General features: G+C 39.5%; 2 protein-coding genes and 1 pseudogene across 3 annotated transcripts in view; all 3 read left to right on the top strand.

Annotated features, from left to right (window-relative positions):
* Positions 1 to 15,358, top strand: part of SYNJ2BP (synaptojanin 2 binding protein) — a 135,859-nt gene extending 120,501 nt beyond the window's left edge. For both annotated transcript variants that reach the window (XM_066997759.1, XM_066997756.1), the window contains 2 exons: positions 2,640 to 2,702; positions 14,980 to 15,358. The gene's annotated coding sequence lies outside the window, so the exon portion shown is untranslated. The remainder of the gene's footprint in view (positions 1 to 2,639; positions 2,703 to 14,979) is intronic.
* The window catches only part of COX16 (cytochrome c oxidase assembly factor COX16), a 44,129-nt gene extending 28,771 nt beyond the window's left edge, over positions 1 to 15,358 (top strand). The window contains exons 3-4 of the mRNA XM_048064895.2: positions 2,640 to 2,702; positions 14,980 to 15,358. Coding sequence (XP_047920852.2) covers positions 2,640 to 2,702; positions 14,980 to 15,096 — 180 coding nt within the window. The 3' untranslated portion in view covers positions 15,097 to 15,358. The remainder of the gene's footprint in view (positions 1 to 2,639; positions 2,703 to 14,979) is intronic.
* Positions 15,359 to 23,934: 8,576 nt separating this feature from the next.
* Positions 23,935 to 24,066, top strand: LOC125182933 (U2 spliceosomal RNA; annotated as a pseudogene).
* The last annotated feature ends 3,733 nt before the right edge of the window (positions 24,067 to 27,799 follow it).

Here is a 27,799-nt window from a genome sequence, read left to right as displayed (position 1 = left end):
CAACTGCCATGTTAGTTCCAAAAATGATTTGTAACCTAGATTTGTCTAGATTTGGCAACTGAAAAGCGGGGGTTTGCAACCAAGGCTTTGGAACATGCACATGACTCAGTTTCTGTGCAGAGTCAAGTGTGTTCAAATTATTTTTTGTGGGTTAAGAATGTACAGAACAAAAAAGGTAAAGACAAGAGGAAATACATATTTGTTCTCTGATATTTTTGTGCAACTTGAAACAAAATAACATGTTCTGCAGATTGGACTTAAGTCTTTTGTGTGCTTGCATAGTAAATATTAAGAGCTTACCAACATGTGTGCATAGTTTCCCCTCAAGATAGGGTTTAACTGCTATTTTTTTAGTAAGTTAATTTGCTAGATAAAGTTTGTGCTTCTAAGGAAGTACTTTCTCTTCATTTCTCATTTATGAGATAACTTTTTTTTTTGAGAAATTTAAACTAACCTCCTTCATTTCTGCATTTTTGCCAATATTACAGCTACAGCATGAAACAGCTATGAGTCCCAGGGTGCTGGGTCTCAGTTTTACCTAGTCTTCTCCCTGTATGCAGGCAGGGGAGAATAAATACGCAAGGAAGTATGAGGACAGAAGGACTTGGAGGAGAAGTGGCAATAACTTCACTGCTTGTTTCCCTTTACCTTATACAAATGTGGCCATGCAAACGCCACACACTAAAAATTGCTAAAGTAAACCTTGATAATGGGAATATTGAGGTGCCTTTGTAAGCTAAATTATAGCCTTGGTTAATTAAGTAAAAATGGTGCTCCAACCGTGTTATCTTGGGCACCATCTTAAATGGAGAACGTAGGAGGAAATAAAACTCCCTCTCTCTTGCTTCTTTACTTGCTGGAGCATTTATTTCCCCTTCCCCATATGTGTGCTGTGAGAACACTAAGCATAACAAATAGTGTTTGCATTTAGTTCTGAATACACTGAGGTCCATGATCACTCTTATCTTTGTGAAAGCAAGCTCCAAAGCATGTCTGGCTGCCCGAAGAGGTCTCGTTTCTGCACGTGTGATGGATGGGTTCATTGATCTAATGAGGCATGGCTGTTGTTGGAGGTCGTGGTCACAGAAAGAGGGAGGCAATCTGTCTTTAATGAAGGGCACTTCTATGGAGCCCTTGAATACCAAGGCAGAGATGTGGCATCTAATTTTTTATTTGATGTAGGGGGCCAATATCCTGTTTTACAAAAGTTGTTATTACAGAGGATGTGAGAGCTGCATCCTGTACAAACTTTAAATGTTTTAGATGTTTTGGCTTAGTTCCCGACTATAATGGGTTTGTAGGTTGCAAATGCATGCGTTGCTGAGGCCAGATCTCTGGTTGGATAGGGAAATGCACGGATGGTGCAAGGCTGGGCTGTCTGAGCAGGCTTGGGAACAGAGGTCTCACAAGCTGCGTGCTGCCTAGCTGGCAGTGCACATCATCAAGGGGTGCATTATGGCTCAGGGAAATTTCTCAGAGCAATACCGCTCATTGTTAGATGGTATGTATGTATTTTAAGTACCAAATAAGGGTCACGAGCTAAGTGACTTTTACATGCTTTTTTTGTTGGGCCAGGATCTGAAGGTGGATTCTTTCATAGCCCAGGCGAGTTCAATAACTTGTGTTGCCTCCTTTTTTCTTTTCTAGACTGCTTATAGACATTCGAAGTTGACAGTGGCGAGGACAACTGAGCACTTTTCACTCAGATCAAGAAGCAGCAAATTAAGAATAACAACTTTTGTTCATTGAGCTGGTCATAGTTGGACTAGTGAACCATAGATGTAGAACTAAATACATTACCAATCCCCTTACACATCTGATTCATTTAGCACTGCTTGCATTTAAGGTCTAAAAATGAGAATGGTTTGTCATGGTAGATTTATTTGATATTTTAATTGATTAGCTTAAAGACTGTGTCTGAATATTGCATATTTGGCTGATTTCTCTTTGAAGAGAAGGTGAAACACTTTCTCTGAGGATGAAGAATGCTAGTTTTTTCTCCTTGCTTCTGCTCTAAGGCCTGCGTGAGACAGAATTAGCAAGGGGAGGGATGACTACAGCTTCCTCTGGGCTCAATTATGTAAGATTCATCCACTGTGGTTCATTCAAATTTCCGTTCTTAGGTTTGTTCTTTGACCACCTGAAAGGTGGCAGAAATCACCAGTGTTGTTGGTACAGAATCAAAACTAGGAAAGAGCAGTGTGTTCACCTGAAATTTGGAAGTGTGACTCATGTATAGACTTTGTAAAGCAGAGTGTATTGTGTGCCTACTCACTGAGCATACCATTCAGCAGTAAAATATGTAATGTGATGGCAATTTTCTCTTTACTGGTCCTCTTTTGTTTGTTAAGGCTTTGATTAGTTTGAAATCACCAAACCAAACGCAGGTTTAAATATTAGGTGTAATGCAAGTACAGGGCTAATTATAAATGTTTCCTTTTTGATTTGTTGACATGTCTCTTTTGAGCCCAATTCTTACACTGTGTTCATCATACTGGTATCTGAACAGACAGCACGTATACTCTTTTAGAGTAGAGGAGGATTTACATATACCAATACTTTGTTTATCCGAGGTTAAGGTTTCTTTTAGAAGTTCATAAAAGCAAATGTTTTTTGCTATATTTTTGTTTGTTTTACAGGTTGATCCTGCTTTGAAAGAAAAATTAAAACAGAACAATGTGACGCTGGAATCTGAATATAAGGTAAAATAAATCTATTGCTTGGGGCTCATAACCTTGGCTACCCTTGATTACTCTGGCCGCTGGTGGGGTGGATCTGTCCCTATCTAAAATTAGATCAGCCATCTGCCTTTGACTCACTGATGTCCAATAAAAACAAGGTTTTATGTAAAGAAAGGTTTTTGAACATGCAGTGCTTCTTTCTGAACACAGTTTTGCTTTGATGTTCAGGTGTCAAGTACAGTGGTACAAATAAATTCCACTATGTGGTTTACCTAGTCTATAAAAGTAGAGCTGATGTTGGACTTGGATGGACTATGTATATGTATGTATCAACACTTCTACCACATAGATTATGATGATCTGTAGCTTGAAGTACAGAACAACGTACTGGACGTGCTGCCTGCTACTATTTCTCGTTTCTTAAAACTTCTGTGTAGCTTTGAAACAATTGCCATTACTTTTTCGTAATTTCAGAAAATTTTATAGAGAAATATTTCCTTCTTTTTTCAACAACTTTCTTCAAAGATTACCAAGCTCCAAAACAGCTGTTTCGGCCAGTTTCATATCCAGGGTTTCATAAAACTTCAGGCCTACAAAAAGCCTTGTTAGGAAAACTGAACACCCTACCCCCCCCCCCCCCCCCCCCCCCCGTATCCAGAAAAAAAAGATTAGAGATAGTTCTGATAATTTTTAATGTTTTTAAATTACATGGATCAAATATCCAGGTAACACATTATCTATCCCCATGGTCTTTATGTTGATCACAGATTTTTCTTTGTCTTCCCATACACCATTCCCGTCACAGGCCTTTCAAGATCTTGGTTGTGATTGCATCCATAGCTCTCATACTTAAGTGTCTAAACAGTAGTACATGGTCTTGCTAATAAAACTTTTCTTTTACGTTCCTCTTTTGTGATTCGTCTGTGAAATAAAAATAAATTTTATCTCTTGCACTTTTATGTATGTAATTTTGCAGAACATCTACCTACCTACCAGGTTTATGATAATGTTCTACCATTATTGCAAATAATTTTGGACCATCCTCGCTCTACAAAGAACTGTGTTGTATGGTGTTGGAAATCAAATATTTGATCTATGAGTACATGTGGGAAGCTCAACTGGAAACACAAAACATACACATCCATTAAATTCTGATCACCTCTGCAGTTACTCTGTATCTCACTTTCCCTATAATGTACTATAAGGCTATTCTGATTCATTTATATGGAAGGACCACAAGCTGTAAAAAAACCCACAACCCTCTGTTTAACTCACTACCTAACCACAAAATCAACTGATCTGTATTCAGATATGGTTAGCTTTCTTTCCAGCAAGATAAGTAAATAGTTGAAGGATAATATTTAATGACCATAATTGGATCCGCTTTATGGAGAAATCAATGGTAATAAAATACAAGTAGCATAACAACATATTACAACCCTACTTGGGTAATGAGGCTCCTTCCTGATGGACAGAAGTGACAGAAGCAATCTTACTTTTTCTTAATCTAAATCACAGAGAGTTGCCACGCTGCAACTCTTCTAAAGTAGTGCTTGGGTGTTATAGAGGGCAGACCAGTTCAACGAAACAAACGGATTTAAATTTCCACGCAACGAGAAGAGATTCACATAATTGTTTTGACTCTAATCTCAATGTGTACTTTACTATGGGCACCAACTTGCAAGCACTAGGCATACTCATTTCTTGCTTTAGTGAAACTGGTGGAATCAGGAGCAATTCAGCTGTCAGCCAGGTACTCCACAGGCCCTGTGTGAGTCTTTGACAGATTTAATCAATATTACCTCTCTATTCTGGTAGACAAAATCTAACCAGTCACGGAGTTACTGCTGACATTAGGAGAGCAGTTTTCTGTGGACCTCATGTGTACCAGTATAGGGATTTATTTCCTCCCCCTCATCTTTATTCCTTTACTTGTCAAAAATGCAGCTCTTAAGAACATCTTATAATTCTATATTTAGGTCACAGTGGAGGATAACACTAGTGGCTGTTACTAAACGTAGCATAGTAAGAGATCAAGGGCAGTTAAAAAAAAAAGTTGCTGTTTTGATATATGAAGCATTATTTTACAATATTATTAGCATTATATCTGCAGCTGTTACTGAGGATACCACGCCAGCTGTTTGGAAGCATGATTGCATGATGCATGCAGATGTCCATTGCCTGTGCCCCCCGCAACTCAAGACTTTAAAAATTATCTTATTGTGCTTACAGAAATGTTTATGTTGAATAAATACTGGATTCTTTTGGAATGTCATAATTTCTGCTAAAGCATACATCTTTATGGCTTATTACAAAAACCGAAAACATTTCTCATATTTCAAGCTTTGAAGTCTGCACTTGGTCTTCAGCATGAGGGTGATGAACAAAGATCTAATCACAGGTATCATCCATTTACTGAGAGGAAATTAACATTAAGACATTTTTACCTTCTGGTTTACTAAATACTGTTCTCTCAGATTATACAAAATTTACCTTTTTCATAGAGGACTGTTTCTGGAAAGTATACTGTTTTGAGCAAGAGTGAATTTGCATGTATAATACATACTGCTTTTCTTATATCTCAGATCTGTTAATAATGCTATTTATCTTGTGTCTTAGGATGTGCCAAAGGAGCAAGCTACCTTTGCATGTGTTCTCTGTTGTTTATGTATTCCTCTCACACGCTTATGTGTCCTCATACGGCCAATTAGTCCTTGCTGCTCCCCTTTGCCTAATAAATCTTGGCTCTGTCCACTAGTGACACGGGTACTAATGGGAATGTAGTTCTGCTGCTGAGCTGTGCCTTGTAGAACACATGGTAAAAAATGTCAGGTGCTTGACCTGTGACAAAAGCCTAGAGTATTTCATTTGAAAGCACAAAAATATTGTTTGAAAGAGGGAGATAAAGGACTGATTCTTGTGGTGAGTAACAGACTTTCTCGTGGATGTCTAAGAATCACAATATATTTGTTGGTTTAAATGTGTTGTCAAATGAACATTCCTTATTCTAGCACTTCGTTTCTGTACTTTTGTGAAAATAATGGTCTAGTACACTAAAAAAATGTGGCCTCAATCAGTTACAGCAGACCCAAAGACAAAAAATTGTTTATGGTTTTTCAAGCAAATAAGAACAATTTCAAAAAGAATGTATTAGTAATCTACAGAATTAACATTTTACAATGGAAAAATCAGTTAGGTTTGAATCAGATATGTTTTTAACCAATGGGAATTGAAGGCAGAGGGGTAAAAAATGTAAATTATAAATGTAAAATGATTTCTATGGAAATTGCAAATGAGAAGTTATAAAGTAGAGAAGATTGATAAAAGGACCTCAGAGAGTTTTCTTTTAAGTAAGCTGACAAGTTGACATATCTAGGCAATATTGAGTACTTTTTTCAGTGATCCCGAAGAAACTGTGAAATCATTACTAATGTACAAGTGACACAAAAGTATTGAAGTAGTTAAAAGTACAGCCAGACAGATGCAGAGACCAGTTTGTATTACTTGTTAAGCAGGGCGCATTAGGTGAGCAAAGTACCTGTTAAAATAGCCAGTTATTTGTTAAAAAAATGGGAAATGTTAAAAAAATAAAAAATGGAAAGATACCAGAATGTTAAGAAAAAAAATAAAATGTATCTTTCCATTTTTTTTCCAGAAAGAATGTTGATTATATTGTGTATATGTATATACCTTCATAAGAAAAAAGTACTAGCTATTGACAAGTTTTCTAATGCAGGAAAAATATTAAAATTAGAAGTAAAGTCCATTATTAACAGAGAGGAACATCATTTGAACACAGCAGCAAGAAAAAATGAGTTTTCTGTCTTACAGAATATCAAATCTACAAAACTTTAAAAAGTTTTTTTCAGGTGGTTGTGCGCTGTTGATCTTGGCGTTGGAGGAGTGAATGAACCTACTGCTCTGTGCATAGCCAGGCTAGAGAACCCTTTTCTTGACTTAAAGTATATGAATATGTGGCAGGCTTTTTTCTTCATAATTTGATAGATCACAGAAGGTCAACATTAGCTCTGGACAAACATGTAAATGTTTGTCCTGAGAATTACAGCAGAAGTGTTGTAATTTCAGTGTTAAAATGTTTATCTGGGACAGTTCAAAAAGTAAAAGCAGTGTATGGAGAGGTGGTTTGGGAACATAACCTGTGTATTTGCTCTCTTAAGAGTGAAAGAAAATAGCATTTGAATAAGCTCTTGTAAAAATGATTCAAAATGCTTAATGCTTGTTTGACTTGACTTGGGGGATTGTAGTCACAGAAGAATGGGTGAAACATTTTTTTTCACAAAGTGACACTGTAGTGACATAGTAATTTATAGTAATCAACAGATATAGTAGAGTACATGGACACGAGGATGGTTCTGGTAGGTATTTCCTGAATACCAGTGGCTGAAATCTGCAAGCACCTTGTTGCTGCCGTTACCAGTACCAGAGGATTACTGATTTTGTTGTCTTGGAATTAACAGATCGGCCTGTTGGACTGATTAACTTCAGTGTCTGAGCTAGATACTGGTGGCTAACTGCCTTGAGCTGTTTGAGAGGGGTCAGAGACGGGCAGAAAAAAATCTGCCCAAAGTTGTGACACTGAATGAGGATGAGATACTGTTCTTTCTTCCTTTAATCACTCTGACCCTCCCCACGCTCTTTTTTGTCAGCATGTTGTTAAGAAAAGCTGCTTCCAGTCAGCCATGGGTTCTGTCTGTCCTCTGGGTTGTGCCTGGGACAAGCCCAGGGTGAAGTTGCTTGCACTTCATTTTACTCACATGTAAAATGGTCTTGAGAATTTTTATTTCACCATAAGTCTTCATCACTTCTGTTTTTGTAGAGATGAACAAAATGGTGTTAGTTTGTCATCAGTGGGGACTGCCATGGGCAAGAGAGGGAGAGGATTTTAGTTAAAATAGTTTGTGCTACTTGTTTTATTCTGAGTGGGTATGGCATAGGATCTTGGGAAGAGTTGTGGAAGTTTCCAGGAAGCAAGACACATAGCCTCCTGAGGGAAATGCACGGGACATCACTTTTTACCAGTCTTATTTCTGGAATTCATCTCTATTAAACAGACCCGTAAATTCTTTTCTAGTCATGTTTCTAGCATATCTCTTTGCACAGGATTTTCTGTAGCCGTGAGCTGTTTCTTTCATGTGTGTTGCATCTGCACTTCCCTTATCCCCATAAGAAGACACTGATTTCTCACAGTTGTAAAAAGCAAAGTGAGGCAGCTAGGAGTGCAAGCAGGCAGCAAACCTGATCGAGACATGTAAATGCCTGTAACAAATAATCTCTGCTCCTCGCCCTCTCTCCAAAATAGACATCTTTGCAGCTGTTGCACTCCTTGGATGGTTTTTTAATCCCAGAGGAACTGAGCAGCTCTTAGCATGTTAGAGCCAACCCTGTGTGTTGTCTGTCTCTCTCTCACACACACACACAAAGGGTTTGACTATGGAAAGTGTCATCGACACAGCATGACTGAATTCTTTCAGTTATTGTCCTAGGGGATGCTGCTAGCTCCTTCCAGGCAGTATTGGGAACGTTTCCCTGTGCAGCTGACTACGTAGATGTAGATGTTAAGCACATCTCTCATGTTAATGGGCCCCTAGTGGTGAGTTGTTAGATCCTTGGTATAAAATATCCGAAATAACTTTCGATGTATTGTATGGGAATTTAGCTGCACAGTTAGGGCTGTGTACATTCCTCGCACTGCCTGCCTCTAAAGAGGATGCAGCAAAGCAAATAGTTTCTAAGGAAGCTCTTGTCTTAGCGATGAGGCAAAGCAGCTTTTTATAAGCCACTTCACATTTGTTTTGCTTAGCCCTTTTTTTTGTCCATTCTGTAAACACTATGTGAAATATTCTGTGACTGCAAGTGTACTTTCTGCGATGCTCACGTAGGGACACAAGCTATATTTTGAAATACTTCAGAAGATTGTTATACAATTCTCACACGTTCTTTACTTGCTCTCAAGTTATTGTTATCTATATTTAATGCTCAAACTGTACTGTACAAATGTACTCTGCAGTAGCAAGTTACTGTCAGAGAGTGGGATGCTGTCTTAAGAAGTGACAGGTCTTCTCCAACCAAAGAAAGACCCCAGACTTTACCTTCTAAAATCTCCTCTTTGTTCTTGTAAAAATTTAGTTAGGTGCCTCGATCCTTCTCAGTACAGCAGTCTTGGTGATTTAATTTTGAGGACCTGTTGGTTCAGACAGAATGAAGGTGGATTTGTAGAATGAAGGTAGATTTATTTGCAAGTTACTTGTTTGCTGTGCACTCAGCAGTATTGCTGAGAAACAGCTTTACTGTCCTTGGCAATACAGTGGGGGACTAACACCTATATTACTGTCCTCATCAAACGGACAGGGGATCTTAGTCACAGAGAAAAAGGGAAGTTTTTTTTTCCAAAATGAATTTGCCCAATAACAAAAATCAAAAAGTCACCATTGATGTCACTGAAAAAACTATTAATGGCGGAAAGTATTGAAGTTGCTCTGATAACAGCTAGCCAAAACCACAGTTTCTGCAAAGAGAAAAGCATTCTGCTTCAGCATATAAATTGACAAGCAAGTTCTGGAAGACAGACGAGTTGAAAATCAGCAGGAAAGTGTAGATGAGAAACAAAGTTCTAACCTACAATACCTCTGTATGTTACCTGAGCTAACGGAGACCAGGACAGAGGCGGCGGCGTGTGAGAGGCAGAATATTTAACTCAGCTTCTCAGAAAGATAGACTAGTTAATACGGTTTGCTGCTGATTTGAAGGAGTATGGTTACTTTGAAGTAGTCCTTGAGTGGCCTGGATTTAAGTTTAATTTGACATTATTATTGTAAACCTGCTGTAGTTGTTTCTTTTCTTGTGCCCACACACTTCTGTTAGGCGTTTCACAGTGGCAACTGATCATTTCTTGTTGTGGTAGTCTCTTAGCCTTTCCTCTGATATTCGTCACAGTTTTTTTTTTCTCTCACATAAGAAACCTGTAAAAACTTATTTTTCAGATCTTTTCAGAGGGAAAAAACCATGTGTGACTCACAAGTCTGATATGTTTTGATCCTTGTAAACCTCTTTTTTGATTACTTGTTTGAGAGTATATTTTTTAAATTATTAGAAGGATGTATTGTGCCAAACTTTATACACACAGTGAAAACAATTGTCCTTGCTTAAAAACATTCAAGCAAGATGTTTGAAATAAACCTTCTCTGTGTTGTCAGCCTAAAAAATTCAGCAGGCTTTTGTGGGCTCCAGCCAGGGAGCCGTAGACATCATTTCAACAAATGGGCTGTAGAAATCCGTATGCTCTTCCTCCTGGCCACAGAACTGCAGGTTTCAGGTGGTGTTTGTTGCTTCTTCCGTGCTCCTGCACTGCAAAAGGTCTCACATCCCTTTCAACCAAGCTCAGCTTTATATTGCTGAAGAGGAACCTGCACACATCCCAGATGTCCATCCCTGGCTGCTCCTCTAGTAGGTGGATCTGCTGCAGAAATGAGGACAGACCTCTTCAGATAATGCTCTTCTCTTCCTGAGGGGTGTTAACCATAGATCAGTAAAACTTCCAGGTACAGGGGAAATGGAAGCTATGCTACATGTATTTCATTGCTTAAAATTAAAAGTGGAATTTGCTGAATTTTGGATGTTTGATCTTGAAGGTGTAATATTGCACTCACGCTATTCTTTATAGGTTGAATGTTTCAGAATTTACGTTTTTGCTCAAGAAAAGAAGATAAGCTAAAAGTAACTGACCAGTGCGATTTGAGTTTTCTTGACTTTACCCATAGAGCTTGTGAATCCTTTGAATCCAGAAGTTCATCTTGGATGGTATGCAGGTGTAATGCATAAATGGTATTGGGTCATCCGTTGAGATTTAGTGCAGTTTTTAAGACTTTCTCCATTTTAAGAAGGGTGGAGATCATGGAAAACCCTAATTCTTTGATAAAAATCTGTCTAGTGCTATTTTCTCTTACTTTAAAAATTCAAGACTGTGTAACCATACGGGTCTAACAAAGTACCTTAATTGTTTGGTTTATTAAGTAATTTGTATCACTGTAGCACCTTCACACAAGGCTATGAGGGCACTCTACAAACATTAATTAAACTCTATGACACCTCTGAGGTGGAGGCAAGTACTGTTTTCATTCTTCAAATTGGGAAAATGATGCACAGAGAAATTGGTGGTGCAGTTCTGTGATACAAAGCTTTGCAACATAGCCAGCAAAAGATGTTTGTTTGCTGTCTGTCTAGTGATTCCTTCAGCTGTGCCAGTTCAAGTGTTTGCAGTCTTATGCTTAAATAGAGTTAATTCATAAACAGTATGTATTTGTCTTCCTAATCTAGTTCACTTTCTCTGATTTGGAGCACAGCCCCTCACAGTGCAGAATTGGTCTAAGGGGAAAGTAATCTAAGGAAAAAGAGTCTCTTAACTGAGTTTACCATAAATTAATTAGTTGTGCCATAGGTGAGTGGCATTGGGTCCCACTGAAGGCAGCAACAAGAACTCCGTTGGTTTCATTGAGTTTCTTTGCCAGTCTGTAGCAAAGCCGAAAAGAGAATCAAACCTGTGGATGCTTACACGCAAAAAAAACCACCCTACATTTCTTCCCTTACCGAACAAAACTAATTAATTCTGGCCACAGCATTCTATTTCGTAACTTGCTTATGTATTAATAACATAAAAGCTAAGCATTCTCTAGTTGGAAAAAAATATGTATTTTTAATCTGAGGAGCACTAATCACAGATAATTAAATATACAATTATGTCACATCCTGTGGAAAGTGAGTGACATTAAGTTTTTATTAAGAAAATGATATGTCAGAGACATGGCTCTGGGAAAGAGCTGTAAGAAGAGAATAGTAACAAGGCCAGGTCATAAATGATGATAAAGTTGTGATTTGCAGTCCCTCACAAGATAGCAAATACATTGTTAGCCTTCATTCTGCACCTCTACATCTGTCTGTCAGAACAATTTCTCAATCTATCTTTTATGGTCTTCAGGCTGTTTTGACACTCCAGCAAGAACAGCCAGGTTTAATGCACTTCTTTCATTGTCTCTCTCAGCCATGAGGATGTTCCTCCCTGGCTCAGCTTTTATCTGCAAATGGGGTTACTTACTACAATAATGGGAAATAATTGTCTCTTTGAATTGGAGTCATTTCTGTCTGCGGTGCTCATTGCACAATTTATTGCATCAAGCCAGGCAGTAAACAGGATTTTCTTATTCCCCCTTTCCTATGCAGGAAACAGATGAAAGCCAAACAGTTCTTGCAGGTGGCAACCTTGAATTAACTCCACCTAAGCACCAATAGCTCAAAGTGAATTTCTGCAGATTTCAGTTTGTTTCTTGTGGCACGATGACTATCCTGCAAAAGTGGAAGTCAAACTCTTTTAAAAAAAAAAAAAAAAGTATTTTATTGTAAGGCTTACAGGGGATTATGGCTTTTACTTACTAACCAGCAAGGCATTTGAACCTGCAGTTCCACAGTGATCTTTCTCTTTCTCTCTTTGCTGGTGCATTTGTGCCATGCAAACTTTAACAAAAGTCTTTAAAAGTCAAGAGTGTGGCAAACAGTTGAATGTTCTTTTTTGTTCACTCTGCCTGCCTGCATAGCTGCATTTTTTCTTGGATTTACAGCTTCTGTCAGTCCTGTACTTTTAAGAGGCAGTTTAGCTGATTTAGGAAGTGAATCAGTAGATTTAATGGACTACACTGATCTTACTTTAAACAGCTAATTTTCAATATCCCTTGGGCTATTTGAGACAAGTAGGGAAAATTGTGCTGGTCTGATCTGATTACATTTCATTGTAGTCTCCAATGATTGACTATTTAGTACATTTGAACTGGGAGGAAAAGGTTTTCACTTTTAAGATTGCCAGTTCATATGGATTTCAATTTAGTAGAAGCTGAAGTAGTTTTACCATATTTAAGTGATGTCTCTGTGAAACTAGGTGGGCAGAGTCCAGATGGTTAAAATAAAATAATTAAAAAAAAAATTAAAAACGACCAGTCAGGTTGACTTCATTTGGAAAAAAACACTAATTTCTTGCCTGAATTCTCACTATACAGCATAGTTCAGTCAATCTAAAGGAGCTTTGTAACTTTGCAGCATGTGCTGCACCTAACTGGTAGAGAGAAAGAAGATACCTTCATTATATAAATATGAGAATAAAAAGGAAAAAATAGTTTCTCTCTGTATTCTTTAGACTCTTCAATTCTTTATATTTTAATTGACAAAAATTAGCTCTGTAAATAGATTCATCTGTTCATAGTTTGAGGCAATTCCGTTTACTGTGCATAACCATGGCTGTTTTATTCTGTCATTATATCACAGTGTGTTTTCCAAGTACCTTTATTCTTTCAGTTGGAAGCTGCGAAAATGCTTTCTTGTCTTTGTTTAGATTGTGCAGTTTTGATTTTGCACTTTCTGTTTTGAACAAACCTCCTCTCTGCCTCCTCTGTGCCTTTGTGAAGTTTCAGGGGCAGATTAATACAAACTTTTGATAAAGACCTCCAGTATACATATCTGTTCTGATAGACTTCTTTATGTAGTCTATCTTTGGGTACTACAAGTTTTGTTGTATATATTTTAAATGTTGTTTCTTGTTCAGACTCTGTGAGCTGAACACCTTTGGGAATAGTTTAGATCTTCACAGCTGCGTGGTACCTTTGTGTTTAATAAAACCAGCATGCCTTCCTTCTGTTCAAGCACAAGGTTATTTTCAGTGTGGTTTCTTTGAAGCTTCCATTTGAATCAGGTGTTAAATTCTGAATTTGCACAGTGGATATTTGCTGATGCAGGGGATGATGTGTACCTTCCCTAAACACCCTCCTTCTCCCTCCTCCTATAGCAGCTCAGATCCTTTCTAGTTGAAATCAAATACCGGCTAATCATAAAATGTATAAAATAATGAAGGCAATTCTTCAGAAAGATCCGTGCCAACTCCATTGTATGAAAAATTCAGTTGTTCCTACCTTGTGAAGGTCTCCTGTGTTTGTGCATGTGTTCTCATATATCTTCTGCTGAACGTTGCCTAATTTCTTTTGATATCTGACTAACCTTGTTGCAATTTCCACAAGTTGTAGAAGTGACAGAAAACTTTTACATAACATGAACTAATAGTAGCAGGTCTGTTATAGCTGTTGAATTATTCTGTGACTATTATTCAAGTCCCTCAGTATTTGCTATTTGTTTGGATGACTGATAGTAGGCAAATTAGATCACAAGTTCAGGCTAGGGTTAAGTATTTTCTGGTGTGTTTTTACAGCACTTGTTGAGATGAAACCCTAGTGACAAATCAGAGGTTTAAAGCCCACTGCAGTACGTCTCATTACTGGTATGCAATATTGCCCTATTCACTAGCACGCAGAATAGCCCTGGTTCCAGCAGAGGTGTGCAACCCCTCCTCGGTCTCCTGTCTGATGCAGCATCCCATGCTGCAGGCTGGTATGCAAGACTTGAGGTCTGTGCCTGCTGGGAAGAGGTTTCTGCACCTCTGCTAGTAGGATTGTGGAGGTGAAGCATAAATTTGTCTTCCTCAACAGCAGCACTTGGTGGGTAAAATCAGGAGGACTCCTGTTCCTCCTTTTTGTGTACCTCTAAGGCTAGATAAAGACTCCAGTCACTGCCCCTTCTGACTGGGGATGATAGGAATAGGCAAGGATTTAATTTAAAATCTAGCTAGTTTTTAAGTATCTGACAGCTTGGCCAGTTAGCATATCCCATGTATGACCTATCTCTGACAGTTAGTTGCCTTATTAAACTAAATAGTAGAAAGCATCACATAGCTCTCTCAATGTAAAACCAGATGGGTTGGAGGGAATTGCACTGTTACTGGCTCTTAGTGCTAGATGATTCCTCTTTTCCAGTATGCTTTGTATCTGTGCTGACAGAAACTTCAGGTCACTTATAATGATCTTCTGTTTGAGCTATACCAACGCTTTTCACTCCTACCTCAATAGTAGGCAGACTTGCGGATGAAGAACTGATCTGGAAAACAAGGTGAGAGTCAAAAGAAAGAATGAATACAAAATACCTCCTTCAGTCATGTTCGGATGTCGGTATTCCTGTTCTACATGTTTCTTATCTGTTGATAAGCAGTAATGCCTACCTTAATCATCGATGTAGCTGTGTGGATAATTCCCGATTTTTTTCCTTGTTGAATAACTTTTGGAGGGTGGATGAAAGTTCATCAGCCCAGTGGTGATGCTGTTTCTTGTGCAAAAAGAACACAATTTATAATAATACATATTTTAAATCATGGAGCCGTCAAAGTGACACAGTTGTTATTTATGTTTATCTGCAGAAACTGGAAAAATTTGACTTGGATAACTGGGAGAACATCAGAGGACCCCAGCTGTGGGAAGATTCCAGAGCTGTTCAGAAGCAGCGTCGGGAGGCTGCCCGTCTCAAGACAGAGTGATCGAGCAAGCCTACTTTGCTGCCCACAGAAAAAAGTCTCAGGCTGGACTATCTTTTTTTTAATTCCACTGTCAGGAACAAACATGGGAGGACAGTATTGCTCTGAGCAATTCATGGCAGTGTGTATAACTCTGAGAGCAACCCGAAAGGCACCATGTTGTATGAAGCTCTTTGTTTGCATCCATTTGCACAGTTCCACAGGCTGTATGTGAGAGTTCTCAATAAAAAAAAAAAAAACACAAACAGAAAACAACAGCTGATTATTTTACTGAGTATATCAGATTTTTTCTTTTCCATTTCAACAATTATTGTTTAAAACTGAGGTGCTTCAGCAAGAGATATAATTTCAAGAGTCACTTCTCAGTACCACGATGAGAACAGCAGTGCTGTCATCTAGATGTGTGTGATCAGACAAATGTCGCTTCAGAGAGCCCCTGCATGACTTCAAGCTCTTAAGCTTGGAAGGGACTCCACAGGCATATCAACTGTTCAGGAACAGTGAGCCCATTTGTGGCTAAATAATATTCTTGTGTTTCATTTCCAGGAGCTTGTCTGTGCAGAGGCATGTGCAGAGTGTCAGCTGGAAATTGGTCAAATAATATTTTTTTAGCTATGGGCAGATATTTGTGATTGGTTTATTGATGCTTTTGTGCAGGCAGGACGTTTGCATTGGAGCTTCTCAGCCTAACTTGTAAAACTCCTTTTCAGGGGAATGGAGCAGTAGAGCACAGATGAACAGATTCTAGTTTCAGAGCGTTCAGTGACACCTATGTGTAAATCCCTTGGGAACTCACAGAGGTATGGTCTTATTTGTCTCTGCACGATATATGTCACATGCAATCTAAATGCTATAAGGAAAGGATTAAAAAGTTAGAATATAGGGGCATTAAGCTCTGCTAGAACTGGAAAAGAAGGAAATTAATTTCATTGTTTTGTTATTCTTTTTTTTACCTAAAAGGTAAAATAACATTCTTGGGCAAATAAGATATAAAATAGGACAGGTAAGGAGCAGCTGAAACTACCTACCTTGTTAGGCAACTTTTCAACTCTTAAATTCAAATTCTGGTGCAGTTCTACCGGCAGCAGCAAGATTGAGTGCTCAAAGGACGTGAGTGCATTAAGTACAGTGACAGAGTCTTTTCTGAGCTAGGGCTCCTGCTGATGCTGGCATCACGGCTGCTGTTCATGTACTAGCTGGACCACTGGAAATGCTTCTTTATGTTCCTGGGCATAGACCCATCTTATGATGATTCTGCAAATTCGTTATCTGTTTCCCAGAGGATACACATCTTCCTTTTCCCAGCCTTGACTGAAGTTGCCATTACTTTGCATATGGAGAGGCAGGATTAGCTCCTAGTCTTGCAATACTGGCTCGCAGGGTGGACCTATACTTCCCCTGAAACAGGCATGTGGCTTTCTAGGAACAATGTGTAGGAAAAGTTACCCCTTCCCCAGGGGAAGAAGAAAAGATATTTCTCTCTCATTAAGCCCTTACGCATAGCACTTTTCTTGATGGACAAAACGCTGCCTATATACAGATCCTGTGTATTTTTACGAATTTGATATTCTACAAAAAGTATTTGGTGCACAGCAATCTTATTTCAACAGTTTTGGAATGTGGTTGTAAGTAATTACTTCCTTGTAGAACACTTTTGATGTTGTAATTTAAGACTCAGTTTTGACTTTTGATATTTCTTAGATGGTCGCTTGCTGATAGGAGGGCCCCCAACCTCTCTTTTTCACAGGCACTACATTTCCTGTAGTTTCCATGAGCATATTTGTAACTACCTTTGAAATGGCATCTCTGGAAAGTGATGGAATTATTTCAGCATCTCTGAGCAAAAGTGACATGCATTTGGAAAACTTTTTAACTTGTCTCTTTTCTTCAAGTCATATATGAAGACATAGTCCCAATTAGAATATTTACTGATAGTCCACTAAAAAAAAAAATCCAGTGTTGTTGAATCATTTATGAATTTCAAACAAAAACAAAAACAAAAAAACTTTTGACAGGTACAGGAGCCGTACTGCTGTACTCTTCATTAAATGGGGAGCGCTGCCTCAGGAATTTCTCTTTATTGTCATGCATTTGGACAACAGCTTCATGTTTTATATTGTGCTTTTCTCAGCCACAGAATTGGAAGTAATGCATATGAAGGGGCCATGTTGAGAGAGTCATTTAAAGTCTCTTAAGTTATCACGCATCCCAAAGTAGAAGGCACTCCAGAAATGTAGAGATTTATAGTTCATAACAAGAAAGAGAGAGGCAAACTTCAATTGGTTCAGGATTCATGCTTAGTTTGGCTGCTTATTTTCGAATTACCCTTTGGAAAGCCATGTTACGGCATTTCTGATGATCTTCAAGGCACCTGGGGACAACCCTGTTAAGTTCCTGAATCATTATTCTCAGCCTCCAGAGCATGTGGCCGAGGGGCCAGAGGTAATGAAACACAACTGTCTGTCTGAGACACTGATTGACGGTTTTGAATTCTCTTTGGTAACTGGAATGTAGTGGTCTTAGGAGAATGAAAACAAGACTTCAGTAGGAGGTGTGAAGTGTTAAAGGGGTAAAAGAGAGCGCTGAAGAAACCAGGTCTTCTCGTCAGTTTTGCAGCTGAAATGGAAAATAAAAGCCAAAGAAGTCAGGCTGAGTGTCCATGTATATATATACTACAAACAAACAAACAAACACAAACCACCTGGAGGAAGCATTTACTTCTCAGAGAAATTGTGAAGGTTGGTCTTTGGGGTCTTCCATAACAAGAACACGAGTGGGGCATAGAAATGGAGCTGTGTATGTGGGAATCTGTGGGTCTCCAGGTATGGGGAGAGCTCAGTGTGGGTATCCAGCTGGATGCTTCCCAGCTGCAGCCCAAAGTGCTAACCAAACCTTGCATGAGATCAGCCCTGTGAATTCTACTGAGTTTGTTTCTCCCATGGCACTTTGTATGTGCAGACTCATGGATGACCCCAAAGATAAAATGTAAAGTACCTTAATTCAGCTGTAACACAGATGTAGAAGCTTAGCGAATGCTGTAGCTACTGTGATCTAAAAAGATTTCAAAACCTGCTCAATAGCATAGCAGTTCAAATTTCAAAGCTTCTGAAATATATTTGGATAACATCTTGGTGTTAAAAACTTTTAGAATCATGCAGAAGACAGTCTTGCCAGTACTGATCCTCCAAGATCCTGAAAATGGCTCCAGCTACCCTAAAAAAGATTGTGCCATAATGAGAGAGGAGTGATGGGACTTTCAGACCAGAGTATAGAATGCAGAAACTTCTGAAAAACTTCTTATACATATCCCATCAGCAGCTGGGGAGCAATCCCAAAAAGCAGAGGGTTGCTAACTGATGGGTGTGTGAGGATATGTGTCCACACTGCTGAGCGCTCAGATCAGGAGAAACCCATTTCTTCACAGAGAAGCAGCTCCTTGGAGTGATTTGAAGGTTATTCTGTTCATTGGATGTTTTACATCAACAGTTTTTGCTTAACTGTATGTACATGTCTGTAGGTGAAAATTAAAGCAGTAGGTTTCACCTTCAGAAATACCTGTGTAGATCCTTGTACTTCGTGATGATCTTGCATTTGGTCTAAGTTGCTGTGTTTGAATTTCCATCAAAAGCCTGGGACAAGTTTCATTTTGATTTCGTGTGTTTTCCAGAGGCTTTTCTTTCTGTAAGAAATGGGAAAGCCTAAACATTATCCTTTGCTACTATGTTTGTTATATCCAGTGGAAAAAAAGTAAGAGTAAAGAAATGAGAGAGAAGAAGGGGCTGATCTAAAGCCTTAGAGAAAGCAGAATAACCATTTTGACATGAAGGTGGTCACAGAATTTTTCCATAAACTTACTTTTAGAAAGACTGCTTTTTCCTCAGTGTTTTCAGTGGAAAGCTTCTTTTCATCCTTCAGTGGAGAAAGGGTCACAAAAAATTCCGCTGTGTTTTAGACGAGCTAACTACAAGTCTGTAATCAAAGGAAGGTAATTGCACACTGTTAGACCTTCTTTTCCTACGAGGACTTGCAGCCAGACTCATCCAATGCACAAATAGTCTCTAGATTTAGAAACAAAAACTCCATACAGATGTTTTCCTTAAACTCTTCCTTACCCCAGGAGACTGAAGCAGTCTTTCCTACCACTGGCATCAGACTGGCCATATTTTCTTGCTGAACATGAGCAGTTAAAGTCTTACTTAGCGCAGACAGGTAATTAAAGTTTCATCCTCACCATCTCTATCCTGCTTGGGAGGTGTGTTAAAATTAAATTCAACCAAAGCAGCAGCTGTTAGTGCCGCAGAAAGGACGTGTAAAATACGGTTATGCATTGCAAATGTGAAGAGTTGAATGTGTCACAGTCACAGTCATTTGAGGGGAAAAAAAACAAACCAGAAACAAGGGAGCACTGTGTGTGTATTACTGTGCCTCCACAGAAGAAATCTATCTGCTTTCACCCAGTGTACTTGGGGTCTGGCTTGGTGTGCTTCAGCTGATGGAAAAATGGCCATACTTAATCTGACATACCTCTTTCAAGGTAGCTGATGAGATCCTTGGTGTTCAATACCAACCCCACTGTGCGTGTTCAGTAACAAATCCATGATGGTGTCGGCCTAAGGAGGCCCAGTGGCTCCCAGGAGTTGTGCTTAATCCCAGGAAGAATCAGGCAGAACCCCATCTGGCTGCCCTATAAATCCATTTCCCTCCTGTCTCCCAGTGTTCTCCCTAAAAAGTAACAGCTTAGTCTCTGAGCTGCTTATTTCTAATGGAGCTGACTGCAAAATGTCCCCCGCTTTTTTTTTTTCCTTTTTGTTTTTTTAGTGTTCCTTCTCTACTGAGAATTGAAGAATAGTGGTTTCTAAATTAATTTGAAGATGTTCTGTAAAATGTAAGCTCTGAAACACAGACCCAGTATTATATCCCCTTAAGTATGGCACCCTGCGTACACTGGGTCTCTTTTTATCTTTAGATACACAATGCTGTGCTCTCTATTTTATGTACAAAGGAAATTAAATGTACTTTTTTCTTTAAAAGATGAGATCTTCATCCATCACCAGCTGTCAGTTCCTAATAATGTTGCCCAGAGAAGTGTTATCTGTGATTTAGTGGCTTTAGTGGACTATCTTTTGTTGAACAGAGGACAGCAGAATAAAATTTCAGCTTAATATAGCTCTTTTCATACTCCTTCTGAATAACAGAGGAGTAGAGGAGAGCAAGTGCAAAGAATCTTGGCTTCCAGGCTCAAGTTCCTTCCCTGTTTTGTAGTGCATAGGGCATTTTAAGAAAGAAAAGGAAAGAAAATGAAAGTGGAAAAAAAAGGAAGTAAGAGAAAATAATAAAAAAAAAGTGGAAAGAAAAAAAGCTTAAGGCCAAGAATAGTAATACAAAACAGAGTGTTCTTTCTGACTGGTCCCTCTGGATGGAGTAGGAAGGAAAATTGTTTCTGTCTCAGGAAAAACTGGGCTTAAAAATGCTCTTGTCTCAAGTCGGAACAAAAAGTCAAGTAGAATATTTTGCAAGGTAATAGTTTTAGAAATGTTTTTGTTTGGGTGAACTGCGATGTTTTAATTTGCCTTTCATGTTTTTCTCTTCTTGATTCTTTTTTCTGAGGCAGCTTAACTTTGGAAATGAAAAGCCACAACTGATCTTTAAAGAGCGTTTTTCACTCAAAAGACTGTCAACACAGAATGTTTCAGCAGTTTCCAAAACTTTTCACAAACAATATTCTCAGTAATTTGCCAAAATAAATCCCTCTCAGTGAACAGGTTGCAAAATGTCAATCAACCAGATAGAAAATGCTTTACAATAGGTTTTTTTAACCAGCTATCCCAGCTATCCCAGTTGATTCTTTAATCAACTGGTGAACCTGCATCCTACATTCTGGCTGAGTGTGTCACTGCACACCTCTGTGGCTGTGTACACAAGCATTACGCCCAGCAGACAAGCACACCTGCATTAGTTAAGTTGTATGCTTGCAGTTTACAGCAGCTTTCATGACCTGTTTGGCTACTCATAAAAAAAAAGAAGAGCTGCCCCTTACTGCCTCCAGCATGCTGCTACCCTGGCCGATGACATTGTCACTTTCACGTTAACTGATGAAGTTGCCTCTGGAAACAAGTCCTCCTTTCTCCCTGCTTTCACTAATAATACAATCTGAATTTATTTCTGTTTATTTCATCTTAAATTATGTCATTTTGTATTAAGTATTCAAAGAGAATTCTCATGTACCATAATACAATAAGAAGAAAACCAACATTTTTCCCAGTCTACAAAGGGCACTGCCCCTGTTTAAATGATAGTCGTAGGCTTTCCATCATTTTAAGTTGCCTGTCTAGCAACAAATTGGCAATCAAAGATGGAAAGACTCCAGTCCTACTCAAATTCATATATATTTGAAGTGACCGTAGTCCATCCAATTCTGGGGTCATGTCTTACTGTCATTTGGCTCTCCACCCCGCTGGTGATGCTTTTTACTATGCAAACGTGTTTTCAGTACAAAATTCTGAGATTGCACATTTCTCATAACAGGCCTTTTGGTCTGTGAGCTCCCTGTGAAGTGCAAGCATCCTTATCGGTCATGCTAGAAAAATAAACAGCAAAATCATTTTTATTTTTTATCAACCTTTAAGAGCAGATGAACTTGAATGTAATTTGATCAAGTCTGTAAAACTTCACCTTTTACAAATGACAGGAGGGGTTGGAAGGTTTAAAAGTGAATTACAACACTGTTTTTTAACTTGACTTAGGGTAGTAATTGTAATGGAACAGCTGGGAGTGTTCACAGTATGTTTCAGCTTAGCTGAAAAGACCAATATTTGCAAATATCCAGAAATTTAAATTTGTCTTAAGTACTTATGTGAACACTGTTCCTCGAGAGCCAACACAGATCATGCACTTTTTTGTTACCTGGAGTGAAGTTTCTGACTAATCCAGGTTATTCAGACTTTGCAAGAAAAAGCTGGATTTGGGAACCTGTACTTTCTGTGGACAAACTTGGTTGCCTGGTCAGTGATTTGGAGCACATACAGGAGGAGGAGACCTTATCTTTCATGTATTCAAGATTTCATAGCCACATAATGAATTCACAACAGAAGGTAAAATTTGAGCTGTCTTTGTCCCTTGAAGCTACATTGGGATGTGCAGTGTTATCTGACAGGTGTGTTCTTCTAACCCATCCTGCACATGATCTTAATAATGCAGATATGATAATTTCCAGGTGAAGCCAGATATGTACATTACTACCTTTGACTAACCTCAAGGACTCAGGTAATTTGATAGTATCTTCTACATATATCATGTGGTATGTGGGGTTCTCAGTTATTAATCCCTGAGGTGTCCGTTTTTCCCCTCCTCGCCCCCCTTTGCTAGCAGCAGAAGGATGCACAGGGTTTTCTGCAGTTCCCAAGGGTTAAAACGTCAAAAGTTCTTCTCCCCAAAAGGATATTTCCTTTTATATATACTATATATATATATATATTCATTATGTTGCTGGCACTGTCCGCTTTAACTGCCACATATTCTATACAGTTTTTGCATCTCCTTTCCGTGTGTTTAGCTAATGCCAAGAACCTACTGAGAGAAGAGGTGTTAGTTGTCTTTTACACTCCCAGGCCAGAGAGAGCGTGATCCAGGAGCTCCTGAAGTACTGGACCAAGATGTTTCTGTGCGTTGTCCTTTTCTCCTTGGAAAAGTTTCTTTTGCCTTCGGAGGATTCACCACTCTCTGTTTTACCTTGTGCAAAGAGGTATAGCTGGAAATCTGAAATTTAAAAAACGTAGGATACCTTAATGAAATTTTAATGAAATATAAAAAAATGTAGAATACCTTAATGTCCCTAGTGTGTTGTTATATGACTTTATCAAATAGCTAGATATAGATATGCATACATATATAGACAGTCCCAAAGACTACATTTGCCAGTCCAAGAAGTCTCCTCATTTAGTAGGCAGTCTGGCGAGCTCCACTTTTGGCTTTAATGGAAAGTTAAGACAAAACCTTCCCATGGGTGCTTGGAAAAATACAGAGGGCTTGTGCTCCACTGCTGGTGCCCTTGGGCTTCTCTCCCCAAGCCCTCTGGGACAGGGTCATAGACTCTGAGTGAAGTTTGAAAATCAGATCATCTCTGATATTGACATCCTTTTAAAAGTTACTATTTCTTCTTTCTTTTGAAAAGCTTCTGAGTTTCTTGGCAACGTAATGATTATCTCAGTAAATTATTTACTTCAAAGATCAGCAGAAATTTTACACTGTAACACCGGTCTTTAGATATAATTGCAATCCCAGCATTGCCTACTGCAGAGGCAGCTTATCTAAGCTATCTTTCTGAGGAGGGGAGTCATGTCACAGAGGAGGGGAAATCATAAACTTGTTTGAGCAGGACTGAGCACAGTCCTGTCTGCTGGATGAAACAGGCTAAGGCATCTTTCCTAATTTGAAAGCAAGTTTTGCTTGGACCGTCCTTCAGCCAGAGCACAAGTTGCATGGGCAATAAGGTCAGAGGATCTATAGTCTCCTCCAAGTCAGCAGGGAGTAATAAAAAGATATTTTCTGCCATTAAAGATAACCTTGTGTACAGCAAAGGCATGAACAGTGTGTCAGCAAACCAGCCCTTTGAGACCACTTTATTGATTCAGGTTTCTTGTAACATGCAAAACAGCATTATTATTACAGCAGAAAACTGGGCATAGACCTTTCAGGATTATGTATTAAGAAGAGCAGATCAAATACCATCCGCCCAACTTGATAAATTCTGAGTATTATTCCAAAGAGGTTTGCTCTGGATCTCCTTGGCAGAGTGCATGGGGGCAGCCACCAGTCACTTTTATCCTCAGTCCCCTTCCTATTATCACTTCTTGGCCTTTTGGCTAAGATCAAGTGTAGTATCAGCATAAGGCTCGACGTGTCCTTAGCGTGTCTCTTTGGAGACTCCATCCTGCCCTTGCAGCAGGCTGGATTCAGTGACCTACTGGCTCTTTTGCATCTGTAACTACTGTCATTCCTGCTCTTTAAGAGACCTGACAGCTTTTAGAAGTCAAGTCACCTTTAGCGTGCCTTGCAAGTACAGCTGATCTGCATTGGCCTGAATTACTGCTGTTCCAGAAGGCAGGTGTGCCTCTGCTTGCTATAGTGGGAGAAATTATAAAGCAGCTGGAGGTCTCAATTCCTTTTTTGTAAAGGCCAGCAAAAAGACTGTTTGTAATAACAGACTCTTTTCTTTTTTAGTTACTTTAACTCTTAGAGGAAATATGCAAACCTTTTTTGGGAAGAAGACAACGCAGGTAAGTCCTCTGAGAGTTTTGCACCCCTCCATTTGTAAGGTTCTGGGACCAGGCAAAAGCCTGGAAGCCCTTAAAATATTGTGATGATAATATATTGATAATACTTCCATATTTTTTCTGGTTTTGGTAGTTCCTGAACTTCCTAAATCCAAACATAAGTATCCACAGGGGGCGCTGTAATTGCCAGCCAGACTTAGTGCCTGAAAGCTTTTTCCAGCCCAGGCTTTTGTACCCAGATCTGTTAACTTGAAATGAAAAAGAGGCAGCCAGAACAGAGGGAAGGTTCTGACATCCCATATAAAGAGCGCTGAATGCTATTTTGTCGGGACACTGGGTTTTCCTGTGTCTTTCTCTCCTGAGCTGTGACCCATTCTAGGTACTGTGACTGGAGATGGGTGCATCTGTTGCAGCCTGTGGTATCATGCCGGGGGCATGTCCTTTCCTTCCCAGTTTGTTTTTCATCCTGATGCAGCTGCAGCAGTCTGATCTCCCGAGGAGGTCTCCACCAGCAAATTTCAGCCAGAGATCTGTGCACCCTCTTCCTAGTGAATTTGCTCAGAGTGGTCCTTGGTTTGCTTTCTGTAGGGGGCCCACCTTACGGTTTTATGTAATTACACAATGCAGGGTGTTTAGTTTTGCCTAAGTAATCCCTCAGTCATTCATGGAACAGGAAATCATATGTATTATCTCTGGAAGAGACCATAAAATGATATAGTAGGGCCTTTTGTATAACTCAAAGGAATTTCACTCCAGCATTCCTATGGTAACTGCAGGGTATCTTGCAGTCTGTGTGTTGGGGGAGACTATCTGAAAACTCCACCCTTGACTCTGCAGCTACCCTTTGCAGAGAAGGTACATGGAGGATGCTGTGAATTTGCCTTCCACCAAGGGAGGGCTGGCCAAAACCCTCCAAAAAGAGTCAAGGGGCAGCGCCAGCCAGCTCTGCATCTTGGGGTGTAGGGAGGGATGTAGGAGGCTTCTGCTGCAGGAACCCCCTCGTTGGATTTTGTGGGAAGGCAGCAATGTCTTTCATAGCCTTAGTCTCCCAGCTGATTTAATCTCAAAGATCTGTCTGGTCTAATGACACAACTTGTGGGAGGCCAGGTTTTGTTAACTGTCTCTTGCTGCTATTTTCAGGATGCGATTTTTCTATTTCGGTTGGCTGGGGGTGGAGGGAGTGTTGCTACACTTTAGGGAACGCTGCAATTAGATTAAATCAAAACAATCATGATTAATAATCATGACCATTCTGTTACTAAAAAAAAAAGGAAGAGTAGAGATAAATAATAAACCGTGGTTACTTTGAAGGCGATCTCTGCCTTTCTTTTTGAAGAGGTTTGAGCAGAGCTGGGAGGATTGGGCTATCCTCAGGGGCAGACAAAGCCCCCTCTCTGCACGTGGCAGTGAGCCCTGCTGCAGTGTAAGCAAGCCGGTGAGTTCACCGTCAGAAGCACGGTGTTCACCAGTCAGTGAATTGTGGTTGGTAAATCACGGATAACTGCAGCAGCTGGGCAATTCTCAATTGTGTGCCAAATAATTAGCAGAAGTATTTAAATCAATAATGGCAAGGGAAGCCGCTGAAACAGCTTTGCTGAATCAAATCAGCAGAAAAGGACAGAAAATTTTCAGTCCAAGTGAAATCTGTTTACCAAAGATAGCTTCTCTCTCCCTGCGAGTGCACGGCCTCGGGGCTGTGATGCTCAGCAGAAGCTGTTACTACCTGGAGCTGCACTTCATTATCCCATTAGTACGCCTAGGAAATTTCTTGCTAGCTGCTGGCCCTGTTTGCCTGCTCCTCCCTGTGTCGCGGTCTGGGGATGCCTTCGTGTCAGGAAGCAGTGCCAAACTGGAAAGCCACCACGTTGCACTGCCTGCTGCAGGCCTGGGCTGAGGAGCGGCTGGCTGGAGAGCCTCCTGCATGGAGCTGCGAGCCTGGGCACTCGGAGGGCAGGGCACTGCTGGTTGCTCAGAGGAATAAAAACATTTTTCTTTTTTTTTTCCCACTAATTTCTGTAAAAATGGACTATAGGGTGCAGTGAGGGCCTGGCTGGCTTCACCTGGTAGTGTCGCTGCCAGCGTTTCATGAGTGGGTGCCACAGCTTGGTGGCTTGGGCCTAGCGGGCCTCCATGCCCACACCGTGAGACGTGGAGGGGGCAGGCTGCCCCGGTGGCTGTGGCTCCTCACAGCGCCTCTGGAGCTTCTCGAACCTCGCAGTGTTTTTACATAGATATTCAGTTCACTCTTGTCTGTGTTTCAAAGGAGCTGGAAGACTGCTTCAGCTAGTCCAAGCACATATGAAAGTGTCTAGTTAATCTTTTAAAATTAATGAATTCTTAGCTTCTGTAATTGAACCAGTCATTCAGAAGGCCATCTTCCCCTTTCTTAATTTTTCTGGAGAGGTAGCTCATGTTTCTGGGTTTACAGAGGAACTCGCTTCCGTGTTCCCAAAGGATTAATTCATTATCCCTTAATACAAATTTTATACTCAAATGATCTCTGATCAGTAACTAGAACATAAAGTGCACATGCTATTTTTGTACAGAAAGATGTCCCCTTTGTCTAACTTCATTATCAAGTTGTTATGTGAGGCTTGTGTGCTGCTACAAAACATCCACCTCAAAAGGGTTTTCTGAGGTATAAAAATAAACATATGATTTTAAGCAAGTAAAAAACTTGGGGACAGCAAAAGATGTTTTTAAAAATGCTTTCAACCATTATTTTTTTCTATGTAATATTGAAAGGGAAATTTTGGAGTGCTCATTAAAAGAAGTATCTTTCAATAGTCTAGCACTTGTGCATAAAAATCAGAGGCATAAGGGGTATTTTCTTCTGAAAGAATGATGAAAAGCCAATGTCAGTACCTGAGTTTTGTGACACTGACAATGATCCTAAAGAGAAGTGTTTGTATTTTCTTAATTTTCCTAAGACATAACTGTTTTGCATAGTTTGTTGCTTGAGGTAAAATTCTCCAAACAACTGAGGTCTAGTACCAGACTAATGTGCCCTGTTTTTTAGATTAAAAACAACCATGTTGCTGGTTTTCATTCCCTTTTGATCCTCTGTTGTTGAGATTTATTGCCTGCCATTTATAGCATTTCCAACTTGTAATTAAGGTTTCTATTTTGAATACCTAACACACAAGCAGGAATTACTGTAACTTAGTATTAGGATATGTCTTTCAAACCACAGCAGAAAATGTTTCATATGTGAGGCAAAAGCATTTAAAGCTAAAGAAAGCTTATAGCAACCTGAAGTTATATGAAAAAAAATGTAATTAACTAATTTCCCATAATTTTGAACAGCTCACCTGCATCTGCACCATCCATAGGCTGAATCCATAGCAGTATTGCAAGTACATTGAGCACTTTGTGCAAGAAAAACTGAAGATTTTTGTAATTAACTTTGTTATCTAAAATCTCCTGCATTTAAA

This window comes from Anser cygnoides, chromosome 5, assembly GCF_040182565.1.
Source record: "Anser cygnoides isolate HZ-2024a breed goose chromosome 5, Taihu_goose_T2T_genome, whole genome shotgun sequence".
Taxonomy (NCBI): Eukaryota; Metazoa; Chordata; class Aves; order Anseriformes; family Anatidae; genus Anser; species Anser cygnoides.
This window is presented reverse-complemented; position numbering and strand designations above follow the sequence as displayed.